General features: G+C 39.9%; 1 protein-coding gene across 4 annotated transcripts in view; it reads right to left on the bottom strand.

The window, feature by feature from the left end:
- The window catches only part of fermt2 (FERM domain containing kindlin 2), a 49,515-nt gene that overhangs the window by 28,804 nt on the left and 1,143 nt on the right, over positions 1-19,568 (bottom strand). For all 4 annotated transcript variants that reach the window (XM_028437732.1, XM_028437731.1, XM_028437730.1 and 1 more), the window contains exons 2-3: positions 17,144-17,301; positions 1,720-1,953 (exon numbers count right to left, since the gene is read on the bottom strand). In XM_028437732.1, the coding sequence (XP_028293533.1) occupies positions 1,720-1,953; positions 17,144-17,300 (391 nt within the window). In that variant the 5' untranslated portion in view covers position 17,301. The remainder of the gene's footprint in view (positions 1-1,719; positions 1,954-17,143; positions 17,302-19,568) is intronic.

Below are 19,568 nucleotides of genomic sequence, written 5' to 3' on the forward strand. Positions count from 1 at the left end.
TTACAGAGGTTTGAAGAAAATATAGACAGCTGTATTTCATTATTACTGTAAAAAAAAAAAAATGGGCAGCAATAATATTAATTATATTTCAAAACAGTTCTGAATTAAGGTTAATATTTGTGGTTGTCAAGACTAAAAATGATGATATAATTAAAGCACAGTTTCAGGATATAAGATCTGACAAATGGAATCAGAGGCCAGTACAGGAGTAGAACTAAGTAGTTTTCAAGTTCCTTTCTCTTCAGTTAGTCTGTGTCTGTGCAGGGATACAGCTGCTGGGAACATGTGAACAGCCCAGCACTGATGACTGGTTTTATGGTTGTTGGTTTTTTCCCCCTTTAGCAGCTGAACGAGATCTTTACATTGAGTTCTATATTAATAGATAGTCAACTGTTTAAAAGTTGATGGCTTTTCTGGAACTGTACATTCTTGGTTATAATAAAACAGCAAAAAAATGACAGAGTTGAAATGAGCATAAATTCGGTCCATAGGATTGTTGCAGGAACTGAAGCTTGAGTAAATGTTGATGCCTTACACATTCCAGCAAATCACAATTTTGAAAATGTTTCTGTTTCACTCTTGCCTTTTTCTATCATTACCACTCCTGCGTATCCGTTTGCAGCCAAGGCCACTTGGACAGGCCTGGCCTCATCCTGTCTCCTTGTACTCAGTGCTCTTCAGCTCAAAGGCAGTCAACAGAAACTATGTACAGGAAGCTGCCAAAGTTACCTAGAATGACAATGTTAACATCCAGTCCTGACCAGCTGCACGTCTGCTTCGTCAGCCGTTCCGCTTATAGAAGAATGTGTGAAATCTGGCCTGATACTTGGTCGAATTTAATGTAGTTTTTCAAAGTCATAGACTTTCATAGACTTGTATCTAATATCGTAAAATTTGCTTTCTGAGCCCCAAGTACGAGCTAAACAATGACTGTCAAAACCCACAAAAACACAGTCTGATGACACAGACAGAACAGGTGGGCTATGACTTACTGCCATTAAGCGATTTACATGAAGCTGTTTGAAACCTTTAAAGACTACAGGAGACAGTGACAAAGGGGCGAGGGTCGGAGCCCTGGAAAAGTGAGCGTTAGTAGGTCAGAGGTTGTGAGGGTTCAGCAAGTGACCTCAGAAGGCAGGATAAGACAGCGTGGAGCTGGGTGAGTGAAGATAAAGTAACCCTCCCTACGCTGCTATATACACCTGATGAGATCACCTACATTTACAAATAAAGTGCAAGAGTTAGCCATCTGGTTTCTGTACATAAAAAATGACTTTGTTGTGTGTGTGCCTTTGTTTAAAGCTTCAAATAGATTGTTAATCTTTGTTTCGTAAACATTGCTGCAAAACTGATAGGGCTGCTTTCCAAGGACAGGACAATAAACCGGACAGCCAGCCAGTAGAGGTGACTTTGGAATTCAGATCTCAAAGCGTGTTGAATGAACACAACAGATAACCAGGGATGAAAAGAAAGTCAAAGGAAGGACATGATTATCAACGATTAAGGCAGAGCACTAACTGAGTTAGCAGAAGCTGTTTGCCATTAGGAAAGGGAGTGCACCTCCAGTTGGTCATCTGGATCTCCCACTCCACACTTCTACACACATTTGTTAGGCAGTCACACCCTTTTCAAGCACTTCATGACTATTTTTCGCATCTCCTTTGGAGCTAAAAATCAATCTTTACTACTTGCTGACAATGACTCAGTGGTTCCACTTACTGAAGGTTTTGCAGATGTCGGACACAGCCTTGAAGACCCGGTCAGAAAAGTTGACCTTCACCTTCATGTGCTTCATGTTGGGCAGCTGGAGTCGCAGCAGTTTGTGTTGTGGCGTAAACAGTAACCTTGCATCAGCTTGGATACCGTACTTGTCCAGCGTCCAGTGGGTTTTCAACAGCCAAGTCTTCTTCTTTTCCCACCACAATGCATGATCTGACCAATCCTTCTTCACATCTACAACACAACAGAGAAGAATGGCAATGATCATTCTCGTTATTTGTTCTGTATAAGAAGTTACTGTCAACCCTAGTTTTTGAACATCTAAATAAACGATGACAAACGAAAGCCTGTGTTTGTATTAATCATACAAGATCCCATAGTGACACCTTCAGGGAAGGGAAGAAGTTCCTTTTGGGGTAAACAGGGCATCTACACTCCTGAAAAGGTTTGCACAGGGGGCTGGGATGTGAAAGCGAGAAGGAGGAGCAGCTTGAGTGCGTTAAAGATGTAGCTGTTTGTGTGACACTTTGGGACTATCAGGTTCAGAGCTCCCTCTTTGTTCCAAAGTCACCCTGAGATCCTTTCAAGCAAGACCAAAGGCACCGAAAACCACACATAGCTTTAAGGCTTTGGCCTCAGAGCGGCTAGGTGGAGCAGACCTATAGTATTGTCATGTACAGGGTGTATGTTTCTGACCGCAAGGCAAGGGTAAAAACTACACAAGGTTAAGGTGAACTGCTTTGTAGATAGTCTTGCTGCACCACAGTATGACTTGGGGGGAAAAAAACAATTGCTTTACATTTTTAAAAGAAAAATGGAATTATTTTATGACGAATTAAAACTTGTAGCAATAAAAAGGTAAATTCCCTGACTAACTGTTAACGTGACCCTTACAATATGGATTGATTTTACATTGAGAACTGCGACGGAGCTGTTCCGTCTGGTGAACTAAGCAGAACTATAGCATTGCTCTCATTGTTATGCAGTGCATTCAGATGTCCCTTCAACAGTGATGTCATTACTCGGGCATCAGTCCAACAAGGCACTTCCCAGAGTAGGGTTTCACATTTCCTCCAACCACCAACACCTCATTGCTTCCCGGGCTTGTTTCAGTTTCACACCGAGCACTAGTGGTACCTCACTTCTTTCTATCATCAAACTCAGTCATCTTTACAACAACAAAGCATAATTTTAGCACCACATCAGAGCCCTTACATGCAATTTTCCATTTTCATTTTAAACAAACCAAATGTTAATATGTGAAGATGTAGGGTTCACATATATGTTTATTCGAAGTTTGTTTCACATTTATGATTCTTTAACATTTCATCTTCAATTATATCAGTATTTGAAAGCACAGAAGTATATAAAGGCATAAAAATGTGAAGTGGCATCCACATACAGTATTTTACATGAGAATAACCGAAAAATACAATTTGAAGGGAAAACCAATATTAGTACATAATGAAAAATACTACATTATTATATTCTTCCAATATACACCAGTCCATAGCTGCTAACAATCGTTAAAGAACAGAGCAAAATACATATTGATGTAAAGCAAAAAGCTTAAAACCAGCGCAACTGAAATCAATAGTGGCTCCTTCTTTTTCTGTGTGTACTGCTGGTGCTTCCCCTGACCTTTAACTCGCATTACTGACAGTCTTGCACTGACCCTGTTTGGGTGTTGAATCAATAGGATTAGTGGTTAAGTAGGTGAAACAACAAATTGCAAGCTTATACTAAAGAAACACGTGTCCTGTTAAGAAAGTGTCAAATAAACTTGCAAAATAAAAGTTTACAGTGACAAATGATATCAGTGTTTCCCTCTCGGTGTGCCTTGGTCCTCCGCATGGACAACACATTTAATAAAGATGAAGCAGCAGACACGTAACATAGATCAACAACAATATGAAATCAAATGATCGATCATTTCAGCTGTGAGGCACCCCGAAATTAGCATTGCAGGACATACCCTGTCTGAAGATACAGCCTGGTTTAGATAGGATGCAGACCCACAGGATCTCAAAGCATATGTCCTTGTGAAAACCTGTAATTGTCATCTTGGCGATGGGTTGTTTGTAAAGCTGTTGGGTTTTGTACCGTTCACTCCAATGGGCAAACACTTAGTAGTTCGGAGAAAACATTCCAAGCTTTCTGAGACCCAGTGTGACTGTTACTCTAAGCAGCATGGGGCCGAGCTGTCATCGCTACACTTTGATGCCTCAGCTGTGCCGGACACAACTTCATTGCTATCATCAGAGAAATGCCTGAGGTTTCTGCCACTATTAAAAGCTAAACTAATGAGAGGGAGAAAAAACCTAAAATAATTTTTGATGTCCTTGGAAAACTAAACACTCGTTTTTCCTTCAACAACCTTGTAATTTCTGGTGTCTGCTAGCACTGAAATTTGGCACATTGTTGCCACACATCACGGTATATAGAAACATATTTATACTCAAAATGCACAGTCGCCATGCAATCTGTGGAAGGCTATGAATACAGTTTAAATGAGGCTTCCCTGATTCTCTACGGGCTACCACTAGAACTTGAACTAGAACAATGCTTGTCCTATTGTATTATTCAATGTGATATGATTGGTTGAGGTCTACTCGCACAGGTCCTCATTGGGCTCTTCCAGCAGTAAGGTGGCAATTCAATCTACAGGGAGACAGCCAATGACGTGCAACAGCTAAAAATACAGCCGAGCAAACCTGACGTAATGCAGCAACAAGACAAGTGGGGGGCCTAAGTAATTGGGTGCATCAAATGTGGACCTACAGCATTTAGCAAATTGGTGTGTGTGTGCACGGGCGCCCGTGCACGTTCTTGGGTGTGTGTCTTTCAAGAGAAGAGGAGGGGAAATAGAATGAGAAAACCATGTTTTATTACCTCTGCAGGATGTGAAAGATGAGAGATTGTGCGTTTTCATGTGATAGCTGCATGTGTTTAAGTGTTAAGTGGGGGTTGTTCTTATGCATGAATATTGAGATATTCGCTGCCTGTGTCGTCCTTTGAGCTTTAATGAGCTAAATGAATTCAGAAAAGCAGCCATTTCCACATTATATTATTCCATTTATCAGCAACAAAAGCTTTCAGAATAAAAAACACTAATTCAAAGTAATGGCCAAAAAAGGGGAAAACCATGTGTCTCTTTCTTTATGTATATCCAATTGTAACTATACTTTAAATGAAAAGAGAGACACTGAACCATCACTCCTTTCCCTATTCTCCACATCGGTCCATCTCTTTCCTTCCAGCCAGTGTAGCAGCGGTGTTTACATTAGGAGGCAGCTATGTTTATGGAGGCCTGTCTGTGAGGGGGAGGGGACGAGACAACAGGTCGCAGGATGAAGAAAAATAGTAGAGAGAGAGGACAGAGTTGAAGAGTGACAGAGAGGGAATAGGGTGGAGCATTTCCAAATTAAAGCAAATGTTATTAATTTAACAATTCAAACAGAAGCTCCCACACGTGCAATCTCTGTCAGAAAACACATTTCTAATGTTAAATGGGCCGATAGTGATGAGAAGAAACGTGTTTCCAGATTTGAACCGGTCGTATTTGCACAAGGTTATCATCAACTATCCGGGACAAGCTAATGTCCATTCCAGCCATCACCTGAATAAATATTAAAGATGGTTAAAGTTGTCTGTTTCCTTGACAACAACTGCGTTTCAAATACAACAAATACAGAATGTCCATTTTTTTTCAACTTAAACTTAATGGGATATAGTACGTAGATACACGCAGTTTGACTCTATTCTAAGATGCGCAGGTGAAGGTAGATACAATCATTTGACAAACGTTCCTAAATTAGAGCCACAGTAAATGCTGCTTGGATCACGCTAGATACTAGATAGCATCAAAATCAGATAGGTGAATACAATAGAATCGACTGGAGCAGGTGATAATTGCACCCGTACAGCAGACACGAGATAGTGTCACGTTACAGATTAAAGTGATATAGTTTGACTACACGCAATGGTTTTTTTTTTTTTTTAGATCTCAAAATAGGTTTGGTCACAAATCAGCCAGTCATTGCTGCAGTTGAAAAGCCAACAGACTTGTTTCTAAACACGTCACAAGAATAACTCATAGATGTTAAGATAAAGATAGGCCTGTTGGAAAATCAGGACAAGTTTTTCCAATGTAGCAAATGTTTAGTCTAAAGTTGCTTTTAGTCCAGTACAGGACTAAATGGTCAGAGAACAGTTGATTAATTGATCGCCTTGATTTGGCTCGATTTGCGTTCACAGCGCACATTTTGATCTGCTCCAAAATGAGGGAAAACCCTGTCAGTTATAGAGCTGCTTGTCTTTGATGCGCTATAATCCAGATCGTACAGTGTGAAAAGGATTTTCAGCAGTAAAAAGCAGGAGGAAGAAAAAGGTAACTCAATCTCTGGATTATCAGCAGGTTACAGCACATTGTCCCTGCAGACATCGCTCAGGGAAAACTTAGCAATGGCTGCCCTAAACTGGTGAAAACCTGGTAGTTCCAGTGAATTTCTTCAAACATGCACCTATTCACTTTGCAAATTAGACGTTTCTAATGTTTATGGTGAGTGTTTTTACATTTACTTGCACTGCAGCTGTAAGTCAATTATCTGTCAGAAGTATGAGCTCTACTACTACTGCTACGAGACCAGCCACAACATTCTAGACTATGTTTGCGTGTTCATGGACAAATTATTACTAGAGCCAGGTTGTGGAGTTAGCGTCTACAAACACGTCCACTCATGCATATGCATGAAGGCCCCTAAACAGCCCGTTTTTAGAAGCGTCATTAAACTGACTTCTCAGCGGGCTAAAACTCTGGAAAACAGGCGAGTTTGTGAAAATAAACCTCAAATACTATGTTGTTGGGGTTCTTAGAACAAATGGAGATGAGTGAAAAATAGCATAATACTGGATTGACTCACCATGTTACAGAATTCCACTGCAGCCTTTTATCATCCAGCATCTTGCCAATAGCCCATCATACATGTCATTCATCACATCCATTAAATATGCAGTACTGCAGTGGCCCAAACAGAGTCAGGAAAAATCCTGATGTTGTATTGATTTTACTAAGTGTACAATGTGCATTTCCCCACACACACAGTGATATAACATGCTAAATCAAGTTACCCTGAATGGGAACACTTAGAATACTTTAATCATGATCAATAGTGCTTCAATTAGCTGCATTAGGTGATGCGATAAAAAACTAAGTTAAAAATAGCTCAATCTCTTCCTATACTAATCAAGATGCTCAGCATTTGTTGGTCTTTCCACATGTGGCTGTTTGGGTTATTATTTGCCCCTCACCCTCAGAGAATGGGAATGAAATGGCAAATTATGACAGCAGCTAACTAGAACACAAATCCTAAACATAGGTTTTTAAAAGCTAAAAGTATGCATCAATGGTGGGTCATGATTTTTTTTTTAATGACTAATTCAGAGATGGGGAAACTGTTCTAGTTCAAAAACATTAGGAAAAAACATCAGTAGCCTGTAAAGACAAAAGCTCCTTGGACACTGATATTTTGAATCCGTTTGTCATTACCAAAACACAGCTAAACACTGAGGGCACTCCCACTCCAACATGACAACGTTATTCAATTAAAGGTTCATGGCCTCTGAGACATAATGATGTTACAAAGAAACTCTGGACACAACAATTTGATGGACATTATTTAACCACCCTTCCATCCTTGTGCACATCCTGCCTAGCGTCCCTTTAGGACTGTAATATAGCTGGTCCAGTGGGGCCTTTGTGAGCTGAACAGTAATCCATCTCAACTGTTTTAATAAATAAAACTGTGTAGAACATTTAGGTGGTGTATTTAGTAGCTAAAAAGTGAGCCTGGTTAAAAAATTAAATACTCAAAGGTACTCGAGGTAAGAGTGACAAAGCTATGCTAAATATGCCTCTAACCTCTACTTGGTGTGACCTTCTTCAGTGTTGGGTCTATGCCCTGTGAAAGGGAGAGTGAAGGGACACAAAGAGGTGGGGACATGTTCAACATGAATGAAATGAATGCAATGTAGTCTGAAAAGCTCACAAAAAAGGTCCAGATCAGTTTACTCTATTGGCACGCAGGTGTGAGAACAATGTGGGGGGGGTTCCTTTGGATTCCTTACACTAAGGCCAGGGGGACAAAACACCTGTTCACTGTTATTATTCTCACAGGAGCATTAAAAAGCACATGTAAGGATAAATGAGCCACACAATATTTCGATTGCATAAAGCTCAGTCACTTGTCCAGAAATGTCAAATGAATTAATCTATAAAAAAAAAAAACGACGACAAAAAGAACACCCATAACAGGCTGTGGGGGTGGGGGGTTGCTTTAAGAAATGTATGCTTGGTTATGGTAAGTTCTTAGTGTAGACTCAAAATACCCTTGACATGTTCAGTCAATCAGGTGAAATCGCAAAGCCTGGCAAGAGCCAGATTGATGTGTAGCCCTCCCTCTAACTCAAGTTCTCCATATCGATCTGGGTCCGTGTCTGGCGAATCCTTTCGGAACCAGAGAGGACATGAAGAGAATGCCTGAAGCTGATTGGGCGAAGCACCTGTCCACCATAATTTGTTTCAGCCAATCACACGGTAACAATTGATGATGTCGTCATCGGCACGTGCCGCAGAGACGCTGCTACAACAACAAGGCTCCACTGGTGAAAACTTTCTTTTGGGATAGTAATGCTGCGGTCATTATGTCATTGAGTGACTTTTACCGTACAAGCATGCAAGTTAAGGGCACGTTAACCATCCTCCTCCGTCGATATCTTTATATTTTGATTCAGAGCTATGCTAATAGTGGTAGCCCAGCTACTTTCTCTCCCCACAACTGCGCATGTGCCAGTTTTGCTTTGGCGCTTCTGCTTTCATCACACCCGGATATCCCGCCCTAAACCACAACACTGCCTCATGATTGGTTTTAACCGTTTCGGTTCGGTTTTGAAAGGCAAAGGCGGGAACAGTACAAGATGGATTCTGGTGTTTGTGAACACCAGGAGAATCCATCTTGCAGGCAAGGTTAGTAATCACACTCCCATGAAAAAAGTACAAACAAGAGAGAAAAATGTCACATTTCAAAAGAAGAAAAAATAGGCAACAATCAAGATGCATAGATGTGTGCCTTTGCTAGAATTCAACCAAAGGCTACATTTGTGGGTATTGCACAATGCCAAAAAAGGAAGAAAAAACGTTTCCGGATGCGAGGCTAGTAGTCGCTAGCCGTCTATATACAGATTGCAAATGAATGGCTAGTGCTCTACACACATGGCAACATCTTCAAATCAGTACGCTCTTCTGCACAATCAATGTAACATCTAGCTTGTGAAACAGGAAAGCTCTGGCCAGGGCAGGACCACTACTTAGGATAACTACTTCCTGTCAGAGAGATTAGACAGCAAGATGATCACACAGGCTGCAATAAGGCTACGTTTAACTTCTCAATGCAAGTCCTTTACAGAGGCTCCACTTTCACAATCAATAGGTCTCATTACACATAGTAACACATATTCCCTGTGTGTCATAGCTGAGATATAATAAGGTGATTGCATTCACCCATCAACAAACTCACTGTGCATCATCAAATCAGTACGATATGAGAATGTTCAAGGAGAGAAAATATTTTTTTTTTTTAATCTCAGACGCATCATTCCCCAGAGTTTGCTTAAAATGACTTGAAAGATTTGTAGGGAGGAACGCGGGCATGACATGCAAACAGAAAGGAGAGGGTGGATGAAAAAAATAACCCAGAGGAAGCTCAGCATCCTGTGTTAAAATGAGTCCATTTCCCAAGGTCTATTGTCAAGCCACAACCATCTCTGTCTGGTCACCACAACTTTGAATACAAATGTCTGACACAGTGAAACAATGACTGAAAAAGTACATAACACCAAGTAAATGTGACAATTCCATTTAAATCAAATTCCTTAATCAACTACAACAGATTAGTCTCCAAATCTTAGAGAATGTATGAAACTGGTTAGTTTTACACCAAAAACTATCACATAAAAAAAAAAAATGTGGGATGACGGCATTGGCCAATTTTCTACATATTTGAATATGTAGGTCACTTTTTCAAATAGAAATCCCTTTTCCTTAGACAAGAAGAAAAACTTCTGTGGAAAGCTGGCAGTACAGCAGCCAAAAAGTGCAGACCCCTCACACAAAAACCATGAAAAGTCACACGAGACCAATTATTTTTGCTTAACTTCTATTTCTGGAACAGTGAACACTGGGATAACTGAACTCGGGGTCAAAAACCACAAGAAGGCCTCTGTGTTTCCAATTGATTATCAAGTTTTGTTACACATTAAAGAACAGCTGGAGTCAAACAGTGTTGCTAATGCTTTCGAAAAGTCAAACAAAATAGAAATATTTTCCAATGAAAATTCATTTGGATGATGTAGGACTAAGGTCAGAGAAAAATTACAGGGAAATGAAGGGAGAAAAAGAGGGAGGGCTGATAGAGGGAAGTGGAAGAATCAGGCAGGAGAGACTCCAGCAATGACGACAGCGACCAGAGAACAACATGCCAAACCCTGGAAGTCATTTCCTGCTTCATCGAAGACTTTTATGGAATTCAAGCAGTCGGGATAATGTCACAATGAGGAGGGGATGGTAGTAAAAGAGAAACCTAAAGCGCTCTTCACTACATGGATCACCTGTCAGGAACTACATGGTTCCTGTCAGTTTTTGGAGGGTAAAGATGAATGATCAGGCCATGTCATTAGGGCCCTATAAAATCCACGTTAATGGAATCACGGAATCGACCATTGAAAACCGAATCCACTGTTGAACGCGGAAATTGACAGAATCGAAAAGAAACAACATCACCGCGAGGCAAGGAACTTTTTTTTTTTTTTTAAATGGGGAAATGTTTCCGGTGAATGCTAATTGGGTGCAGCGTCCACCCCCTCCCGTCCCTGCCACTTCAAACACCGCCTAAACCACCCCAAACACCATCTAAACTGCCAAAAAACTACGCAACTCATTACTCACTCCTAAATACGGAACCACTAGTTCCCGGATAACTTTAATGTGTCTGAAGCTCCGCCCGTTTCTTGTATAGCGCTGAAACGTGAGCAGCTTAACCTGCTCAGTGTTTGATCAATATCTCATCAGAGCTACAGAAGATCCGTAGGAAACAGCTGTGTGTTATTGTGGACGAGACCAGCCATGCCAGCGATTGTAGAGTCTGAAACATCGTCGACTAATGATAGATTCTGATACTGTAAAATTGTCTGGCCCCGAGTGGTGAAATAACTGATGCATTCTTGTCTCCATTTGTTTTTGTTTAATCATTACAGTCTGGAATAAAGTCATCAGGATCATTTAAATTAGGTTAATTAATCCATATCACTACAACTTATATCTACCTTTTAATTTGCATCTTACTCATTATTTTAAATTAGATTTTTATTTTTGACATACATTTTTGTTTAATTATGGTTTTTTTAAATTAGTGTTTACTTTGTTTCCTCACAGGAGTTCAAAACTAATCATTTTCTGAAAAAAATGTATTAATATTTCTAAAAAACAGAATTAAAGCGGAAAACATGGAATTTGGAAACAAATAAAACGTAATTTGGAAAAAATCAAATTGATTTTATAGGGGCCTACATATAACTGATATAGTTATCAATTAATTGTACAGTCCGCTACTGATTATGTTTTTTTTTTTCTGTCATTGCAATAGATAACTTAAAAAGAAAATAAATATAAATTAAAAAAAATATATATAGCATAAAGAAAATTTAGCATATGAATGGTTACAGAATATTAGTGAAATATTCATAAGGGACACATTTGGAACATTGAAAATCATTGAACTCAAAAGTTGCAGTAGCTCACTTATGGTAAATGTTCATGTTATTAAGGGAGTCCTTTGCTGTATAACCAGCATAGTAGTAGTGCTGAATTCTTCCTACTTTTTGTTTAACATTAGGTTGATGGATGAAGGTCTTTCCATTCCGTTACCTTTTAAAAGGTTTTTGTGGTAATAGAGTGGAATGGACAACATGAAAGTGGGTCACAGTCAGCCATCACACACTGAGGTAGAACTCAATGGTTCCTGTTGTATTACCTAATGTCCTTCATTGCTTTTTGAAAAATTGACATCAAAAAGTTGGTGTGGGGTTTCAACGGGTACAGTTGATGATAAAAGAGTGGAAAGGAAAATCGTCAATCAAACCTACATTACAAAAAACTAGCAGAACTAGAAAGCTAGGACATTTCTCCTTTATTTAGCAATACACACTTGGTATTTCAGTGGGTAAAATGTTTCCAAAAAACAATATGTTATGAAGTACAACATTTGTTTCCCGAATTTGTGCCCCTAATGAAAACTTTGCCCATATGCCAAAAGCAATTAAGGAAAACTAGGCCAAACATTGCTGATTCCTTGATTCCTGATAGTTTTCTAGATTTTAATCAGACACATTTTTTGGGCTAGGTCAGCCGGAAATCAGTCCACAACTACGACAGCAGCTGAGGAATCATTCATGTTTATAAAAGTACGGCACCATTTCAAAAACATGCATTTTAAATTTTTAAGTTCATTGTCATCCTAAGTGCATTGTTTTTAAACACAGACCTTCCCAACTTTAATGTGTGTAAATTAGTGATGCATTAGTGTGAAACAAAAATAGCTAAAGCTCTTATGGAGCATCAGAAAAAGCTAAAACTTTGGAACCATTCCTACAAATCTAATCAATGTCTGCTGATCTTGTTTACACATGTCTTTTCTAAACACAGTAAATAACAGCATTTGCTTTTAGAAGGAAGTGCAGCACTTAGAAAAAAAAAGAGAGAGAATATCAAAATCAGAGAAAGCACCAATGATGGAGGGCAATGGAGGCCTGAAAGGATTACATAAGCAAGAACGGAGGGAGCACTACATCAGGTGAGTTTAAATACTGATCTTCTAGAGGTTTGCAGGGAAATGGAAGCTTAGCATGGCTGCTGGGATCAATAGCTAAGTGCATTTGTCTATTTAATCCATTACCCAAGGCCATCAGAGAACCCAAACGGGGACATAAGACTAGCACGGGAAGAGGAGGATGATGACATAGCAGCTTACACGTGTAAACACTGCCCAACGTGCACACAAACGACGGCCAAATAATATCCATAACGCTGACTGTTGTTGTACATTTTAACTATAGCTACATTCCATGCAAAAGGAAAACAGAGACTCTGACAAAGTTTTTTCTAACCTCTTACGTGTCCTCAGCCTGAATACTTCGCCTCTCTCAGCAATCCAGATGTTTTGTTTTTTTTTTTAACCCATACCTGTGTTTAGGAACTGGATCAGACTCTGGGATAAAATGAAAAATAGCTTAAAAATTTCATTGGTATTTGCAATGTCTTAAAAATTAGCCTGGAAATTGCGTGACTCACTTTCACCATCAACCAGGTGAGGAAACATATCAGATGGAGAAAACGAGAGAAGATGAGGACATGATCTGCCTATTAGTGAATACAGAATAGGAAAACATTGACCATTTTATTCATACAAACAGAGCAGCCATGTATGGTAACTATTAACAGATGTAGTCATGTTAGATTTACAATACTCCTTAATGAGCCAACTTATCTTCTCCATTAATACTGTATATCTTCTCTGCCCCAAGATCCTCACATTGTTTCCACACAATGACACGCTAATTTCAGCGTGCCAAGCAGTGCCACCTTTTGTCAATGTCAGGTAAAGCTCGTAGGTTAATGTAGATGCTTGTGTTTGATGTGGTTCCTCTTTGACCCAGTTTAAATATAGTGTACAAGTTTTGCGTTGCGCAGTTTGCAAAAAAGTTTGCTTTTTTTGGCAGAAGTATTTGCAGACGGGGCTAGTTTATGCTCTAGCCGCCATCGTGTCACTTGGTCAGCATCTACATGCAGGCTAGCCATGATTTGTGTAATTACTGAACATTGACCATTTAAAAATGTTCCTCTTGTGGGGGTGTTTTTTTATATTGCTTTATAAATATTGCACATAGTTGACATATTCCACTGACACTTATCATGCTGCTGTTAAAATTTTAAATCACTGAAAAACAAACAAAAAAAAATGACTTGTGTTTTGGTAGTGGACTAGAATGTGGTCTACGTGACCACAGAGAACAAAGACTGATTATGTGGAGCTCCAACAGGAGAGCTAAAAACGGGACCATGGGCAGAGAAGACAACCAGGGAGTGCAGTAGGAATTTAGAGCATTCAAGCAGCATCAGCACACACCATACCGTCACTCCCTTCTAAATCATACTGCCACCACTGACCTTTTCCTCTGCTCTCATGAAAAAAGCCTGTGTTCCAGTGACTGGAACAGAGGGCTCTTATGCACACTTGCACCCAAACTTGTCAAGAGTAGAACTGGAGTTACAGAACAGCGCTTATCAGAGTGGGTGTCTGTGTGTGGGGGGAGTTGTGTATAGTTTCTTTATACTTTGGGGTTACTGAGCCATATGTGCTGTGAGGTAACAAAGAGAAACATTAAGCTTTGTTCAAGTATCAAATTCCATCTTTCTTCTTAGAAAAAGAAGACATTGTAGCTTTTCCACAATGCACCAACACTCCAAAGTGCAACATTCTGACCCTGTGAAAAGACCAACACTGCACCAGTACCAGGGTAGGGTAGGGTAGGGTGTGGGTGACCCTACCAGTAGCTACTGACCACAGTTATACCAGGTCCAACAAAACTGTGCCTCTTGTGTGAAAGCATGGTGGTCTGCGTATGTCCTTACATGTCCCTGCGTCACAGATACAAGTAAATACTCACCTGTACCATCATGGTGCAGGTAGACTGTTGTCAATGGTGCTGAATATGATCAACAAACCCCATCCAGGACAACGAATCTCCTGCTGATATGTGCAAGTCATCTCTTCGTGTTCGCATACATCGCTGCATTCTAGCGCTTTAGTGATGTATTTAGCAGGCTTTACAGGATCACCAATTAGTGAGTTTAAAAAAAAACGATCACTCTGATCTGATCATGTAAACTTGAAGAAGGATGGGTACCAAATTTGGTACTTTTTTTTTTTTACTACCTCAGGGTTCTTGCCAGTGCTGTTGAGCGTAGGGGCCCCCCGAAAATTTGCTCCCCTACGTAGCAATGACGCGCCTACGCTCCGTTTTCAGCAACGTAGGGGGGATTTTCTGTACTTTTTCCTTTTTTAATCGGTACCGTCATAATAATTAATTGTTGTACACTTGGACACAGAAGGGACTTCCAGGCGTGCACGGGTTGTTTTAACACTCTTTTTAGTCTGAATAACTGATAAACACATACATCAGCCGCACCATCTATTTAATACAGGCAATCTGCTCGGATGCCGCTGTCTTTACCTGAGGACCCCTGACACCACTTAGATGCCTGCATTGCTGCCTGCCCTGTCTACATCCTCCGCTTGGTAACCGTAATAAGCGGATTCGGCATCTCGCTGCGCGCAAAGCATGCTGGTCCGGGTCAAAGGTCAGGACTACCCAGCTCCCGCCTAGCTCGTATCATAAAACGTAAACATGGCCGAGTCTGACAAAGATATTGAATATTTTGAGCGTTGTAAAGTGGATGTTTTAAAAGAATATTGTAAGAGACGTGGACACGTTGTTACTGGGAAGAGGAAGAAAGAACTGGTGGCCCTCTCTTGGGCATTGTCATTTCAAAAAGCGCCTATAGTTTTGACAAAACAGCAGGAACGAGAGGCTGTCAACCTTGATTATAAATCTCTGCTCGAGATCGATGTTGACAGTTGATCCTGGGGGGATCGGGCATATTGTGGCGAGAAAGAAAAGGACGCCAACAAACCCCCGAAACCTGCTGGGTGAGAGACACCTCTCTAACATGTACACCACAATATAATATTTATATACTAGTTTACTAGTTAGCTTTAATGTAGTACAGTATATGTCAAACTTACTGATTTAATCCATTCGGCACGACGTTCTGGATCTTTTCTTTCAGTAGGAAATGGGATGAGTACGTATGGCGGGTCGCATTTACATCGTGAGGTTCCTTTATTGCACTCGTGAACGGGGCAAAACTCTTTCATCCACGTATTAAGCCCACGTGTACCGTTGGAACAGCCACGCACTGAACAATGGGACCCTGGCATATTGCCTTAAAACGACCTTAAGCAAAGTAAATGCCTAAAAGTCCGTATAAGTAGCCGGTTGTTCCGCTAGACAGGGGCTTTGTTGACACGCTGGGTAGTCGTGAACTCTGACCCGGATATATTGACCCGGGAATCGCGCATGCGTACTGATAATGCTGATTTGGCTTATTACCGTCCAATATAAACAGTGTAGCTTCAACCAGACATAGTGTGGAGCGCACATGAAGCTGCTGCTCATGTTTATAACAACGGATCATATTACATGCGCGCGCACGAATGTGAATACCTTCTGATTGAAACGTGTTGGACAGGTTTGGGCCATGTTCTCTCGGACCGGGTCTCCTTTTTCGGCACAATTAAATGTATGCATCCTCCGAGCGTGTGTGCGCACTCTCCGTGCATGGTTGTGTGTGGGTGTTTTCCAATATTACTGTAATTGGAATCAGTCTTTTGAATAAAATATAATTTCTTGTCTCTACAGTGTTTGAGTATTTATTAGTGGATGACATATATATATAACAAATAACTTTTAGCTTTAAAGTAAGGCTGGAACAAAGATTTAAAAAACAAAAAAACCCAACTTTAGATTTACTTACTAAATTTAGCCCTCAGAGAGTAATTAATTTCACAACTTTCCGCACCGGTAGCGCTCGCTCGCGTGCCACTCAATCCCCCTATGCTGTGAAAAATTCCTGGTGAGAACCCTGCAACCTGGTACCGATTTACGTAAAATCAAACGTTACCATGTTTTGGTATCTATAGACATACACACACGCACACACAACCGCACACACACACACACACACACACACACACACACACGAGTGTGAAATACTACTAGAGCCGTGTCACAGAGACTAAACATGTCGATGGTATGGAACTCATTAATGTAACTGAGACAATAAAACAATGCAATGGGAGCATCTACAAAAAGTCACAAAGACGTCATTGATCAGATCAGCGAATTAAGACATTACTGCCGATCACAATAATTGCATAAAATGCCAAATATCGGCCCATAGCCGATCAGATCGGTGTAAAGCCTAGTATTTACCTGTGCAATGACATGACAGCTTACACACTGGAATAACTAGTCCCACTCTCTGACCAGGGAAACTGTCCGAACATCATCTAAATGTGGGGTGCCGAAGTGTGATCGTTGAGAGCTCCTATCAGAACGTTTTAGAAGCCTCCCATCTCCAACACACCTGAACCTAATGAATGTGTCATACCATTCTAAAATACACCAGAACATCTTAAATGCCGGATGAAACACCAATTTGTGAAAACCGATGGAATTCACGCAGACCTACCAAGTTTCTCCACCAGTTTGAGCATTACTCCACCGATGTGGATTTCCCCGGTGACCCTCAGCGACACATCCCTGTGAAGGTCAGTGACGTGCATCTTCAACTCCCATGTCCCGTCGGCATAACAGCCATCGGGCATCCGGATCCCGTCCAGCGCCATCCTGCCAAGCAGAGCCAGAGTCAGCGACATAAAACACTGATTTCAAATACTAGGGCTCAACAAAAGTCTATCATAAACATTTTGCATGCCACATATTCACATAGATTTCACCATTAATCATTAAAAAATGCTACTATGAAGACATAACTTTATTTAGTAACACAGACATCACCATGGTAAATATTAGTAAGGAAGGTATAGTGTTTGGATATAGTGTAAATTCACACCACTCTGAAAAAGTTATGGATACAATAGGTGAACTTTATGATCTAAAGTTGTCCAGTGTTGTTCCATTGGGGTCTTTTTAAGCAACTGTTAAGATCTTTTATAAATTCACTGTCAATCTTGATAATTTGATGTCGTCATTAACATTTAGATTGTTCCATAGTCTGACCCCCTGAACTGAAACACACCTTTCTTTTGTCACTGTTCTCAATTTGGGTTTTTCTAATCTCTCTATTCCTTGCAAGTTATAATTACTTTCTCTATTAATACTTTTTTGATTGCAGATTTGTGGGTAAGATTTTTAAATGAGTTTTGTACATGGTTTTTAAAATATTATATTCGACCAAATTGTGACATTTTTATATTTTTTGCTGTATAAATATTGGGTTTGTATGTTCACTGTATTAGGGCTGCACGAATGATAATCACGATTATTTTGATCAATGTTGTAATCATGATTAGAATTGCAATCATTTATCATATTTGGTAAAAAAAATGAATAAAATAAAAAAAAACGTTTTTATTACACTCATTTTAAACAAACAATATGTGTACAGTTAACGTTGCAAAATGAAGCTTTAAATAAGAATTATATTTTCTTTTTTAAATAAAAAAAAATTAACCCATAGTACCAAATAGGGCTGGGCAATATATCGAGATTCAAGATCTGTTGATGTTTTCTATTTTGGCGAGATAGAAAATGACAATATCGCTTATATCGAGACATGTCTATATTTTTGTCACATATTTTTATACAAGTATTTAATATTATGCATAGAGTACAGTCAATAGTCGGTGTCCTTTACAATTTTTCCATATTTTTGAGATATACATTTTATAGCTTATTTTGTATTAAAATACTTTTTTAAGGAGTCGCTGCTTTTGTTACTTCCAAGAAGAACATGAAAATCACAGATGATTATTGCGTGAGATCTAACCCAGACCTTCATCTAAACAAGACACACTACAGAACTCACTCACACATGCTGTCCCTTAGAGGAGAAAAAGCCAAAAGTTCCACATATTGTGGAACTGTTTGCTAATTAATGGGCCTGTGTGGCATTTTGCATGAGCACATGTAACACAACTGTCTTTTTGGTAAAACTTTATTATAGAGTTAAAATACTCGAGATTTATATCGTATATCGAGATATGAGTTTTGGTCCATATCGCACAGCTCTAGTACCAAAGGTTAAGCTTTAAAACAGAATTATAATTAAAATTTTAAAAAATTAATTCAAACTATGAAGCGTCTATAGTTCCGGACCCGGACCTCAGACAAATCTGACTATTATTCCGGCACTTCCTGTGCGCGTGCGCAGTTCCGTCACTGCCGGAGCTTTTCTACATAAGCGTAATGTGCCTGTGTTAATACTGTGTTAGGATAGCCGGGTGGTCTAAGGCGCTAGACATTAGCACGTTTCCTTCCGCTGCCGTGAGTTTGAATCCCACTTCTGACATTTTCTTTTTTTTCACTTTAACATATTTAGCATGGCAATTTCTACGTTTAAAAATACATATACGAAAAAAAGAAACATTTTAGGGTATTACCTCAGTTAGGGATAGGGATATAGTTAGGGTTAGCGCTAAAATAAAACTGACAAAACTATAGCTCGAAGGACACGGGTCCAGCAGTGACAGGGACGGGTCTGGCAGTGACAGAACTACCGGCATTTGGCTTACTGCGCATGCGGACGCATGCACACAGGAAGTGCCGGTGTGGTGAAAAATAATCCAACGCGCGAAGGCCTCCTACAGGCGCATGCACACTAATAGCGTTGTAAATATTTACATGTATACGTACAATATTTTGCTACCTTAAATGTTCCTACTATAATAAACCTTAATTCTAACCCGAACCCTAAAAATGACCTTACCTTTTTTCAACATGGCGTATTCGCATGCGCAGTTCGCCAGTTGCGCATACCCATTGTCTACCGTAGGAAATTTTACGGTAGGTTTATTCTACACTACACCGGAACTATAGTCAGGATTGTCTGAGGTCCGGTGTCATAGTCACTCTGAGTTCACGTCGTGCTGAGA

This window comes from Gouania willdenowi, chromosome 22 (genome assembly GCF_900634775.1).
Source record: "Gouania willdenowi chromosome 22, fGouWil2.1, whole genome shotgun sequence".
NCBI classification, from domain to species: domain Eukaryota; kingdom Metazoa; phylum Chordata; class Actinopteri; order Blenniiformes; family Gobiesocidae; genus Gouania; species Gouania willdenowi.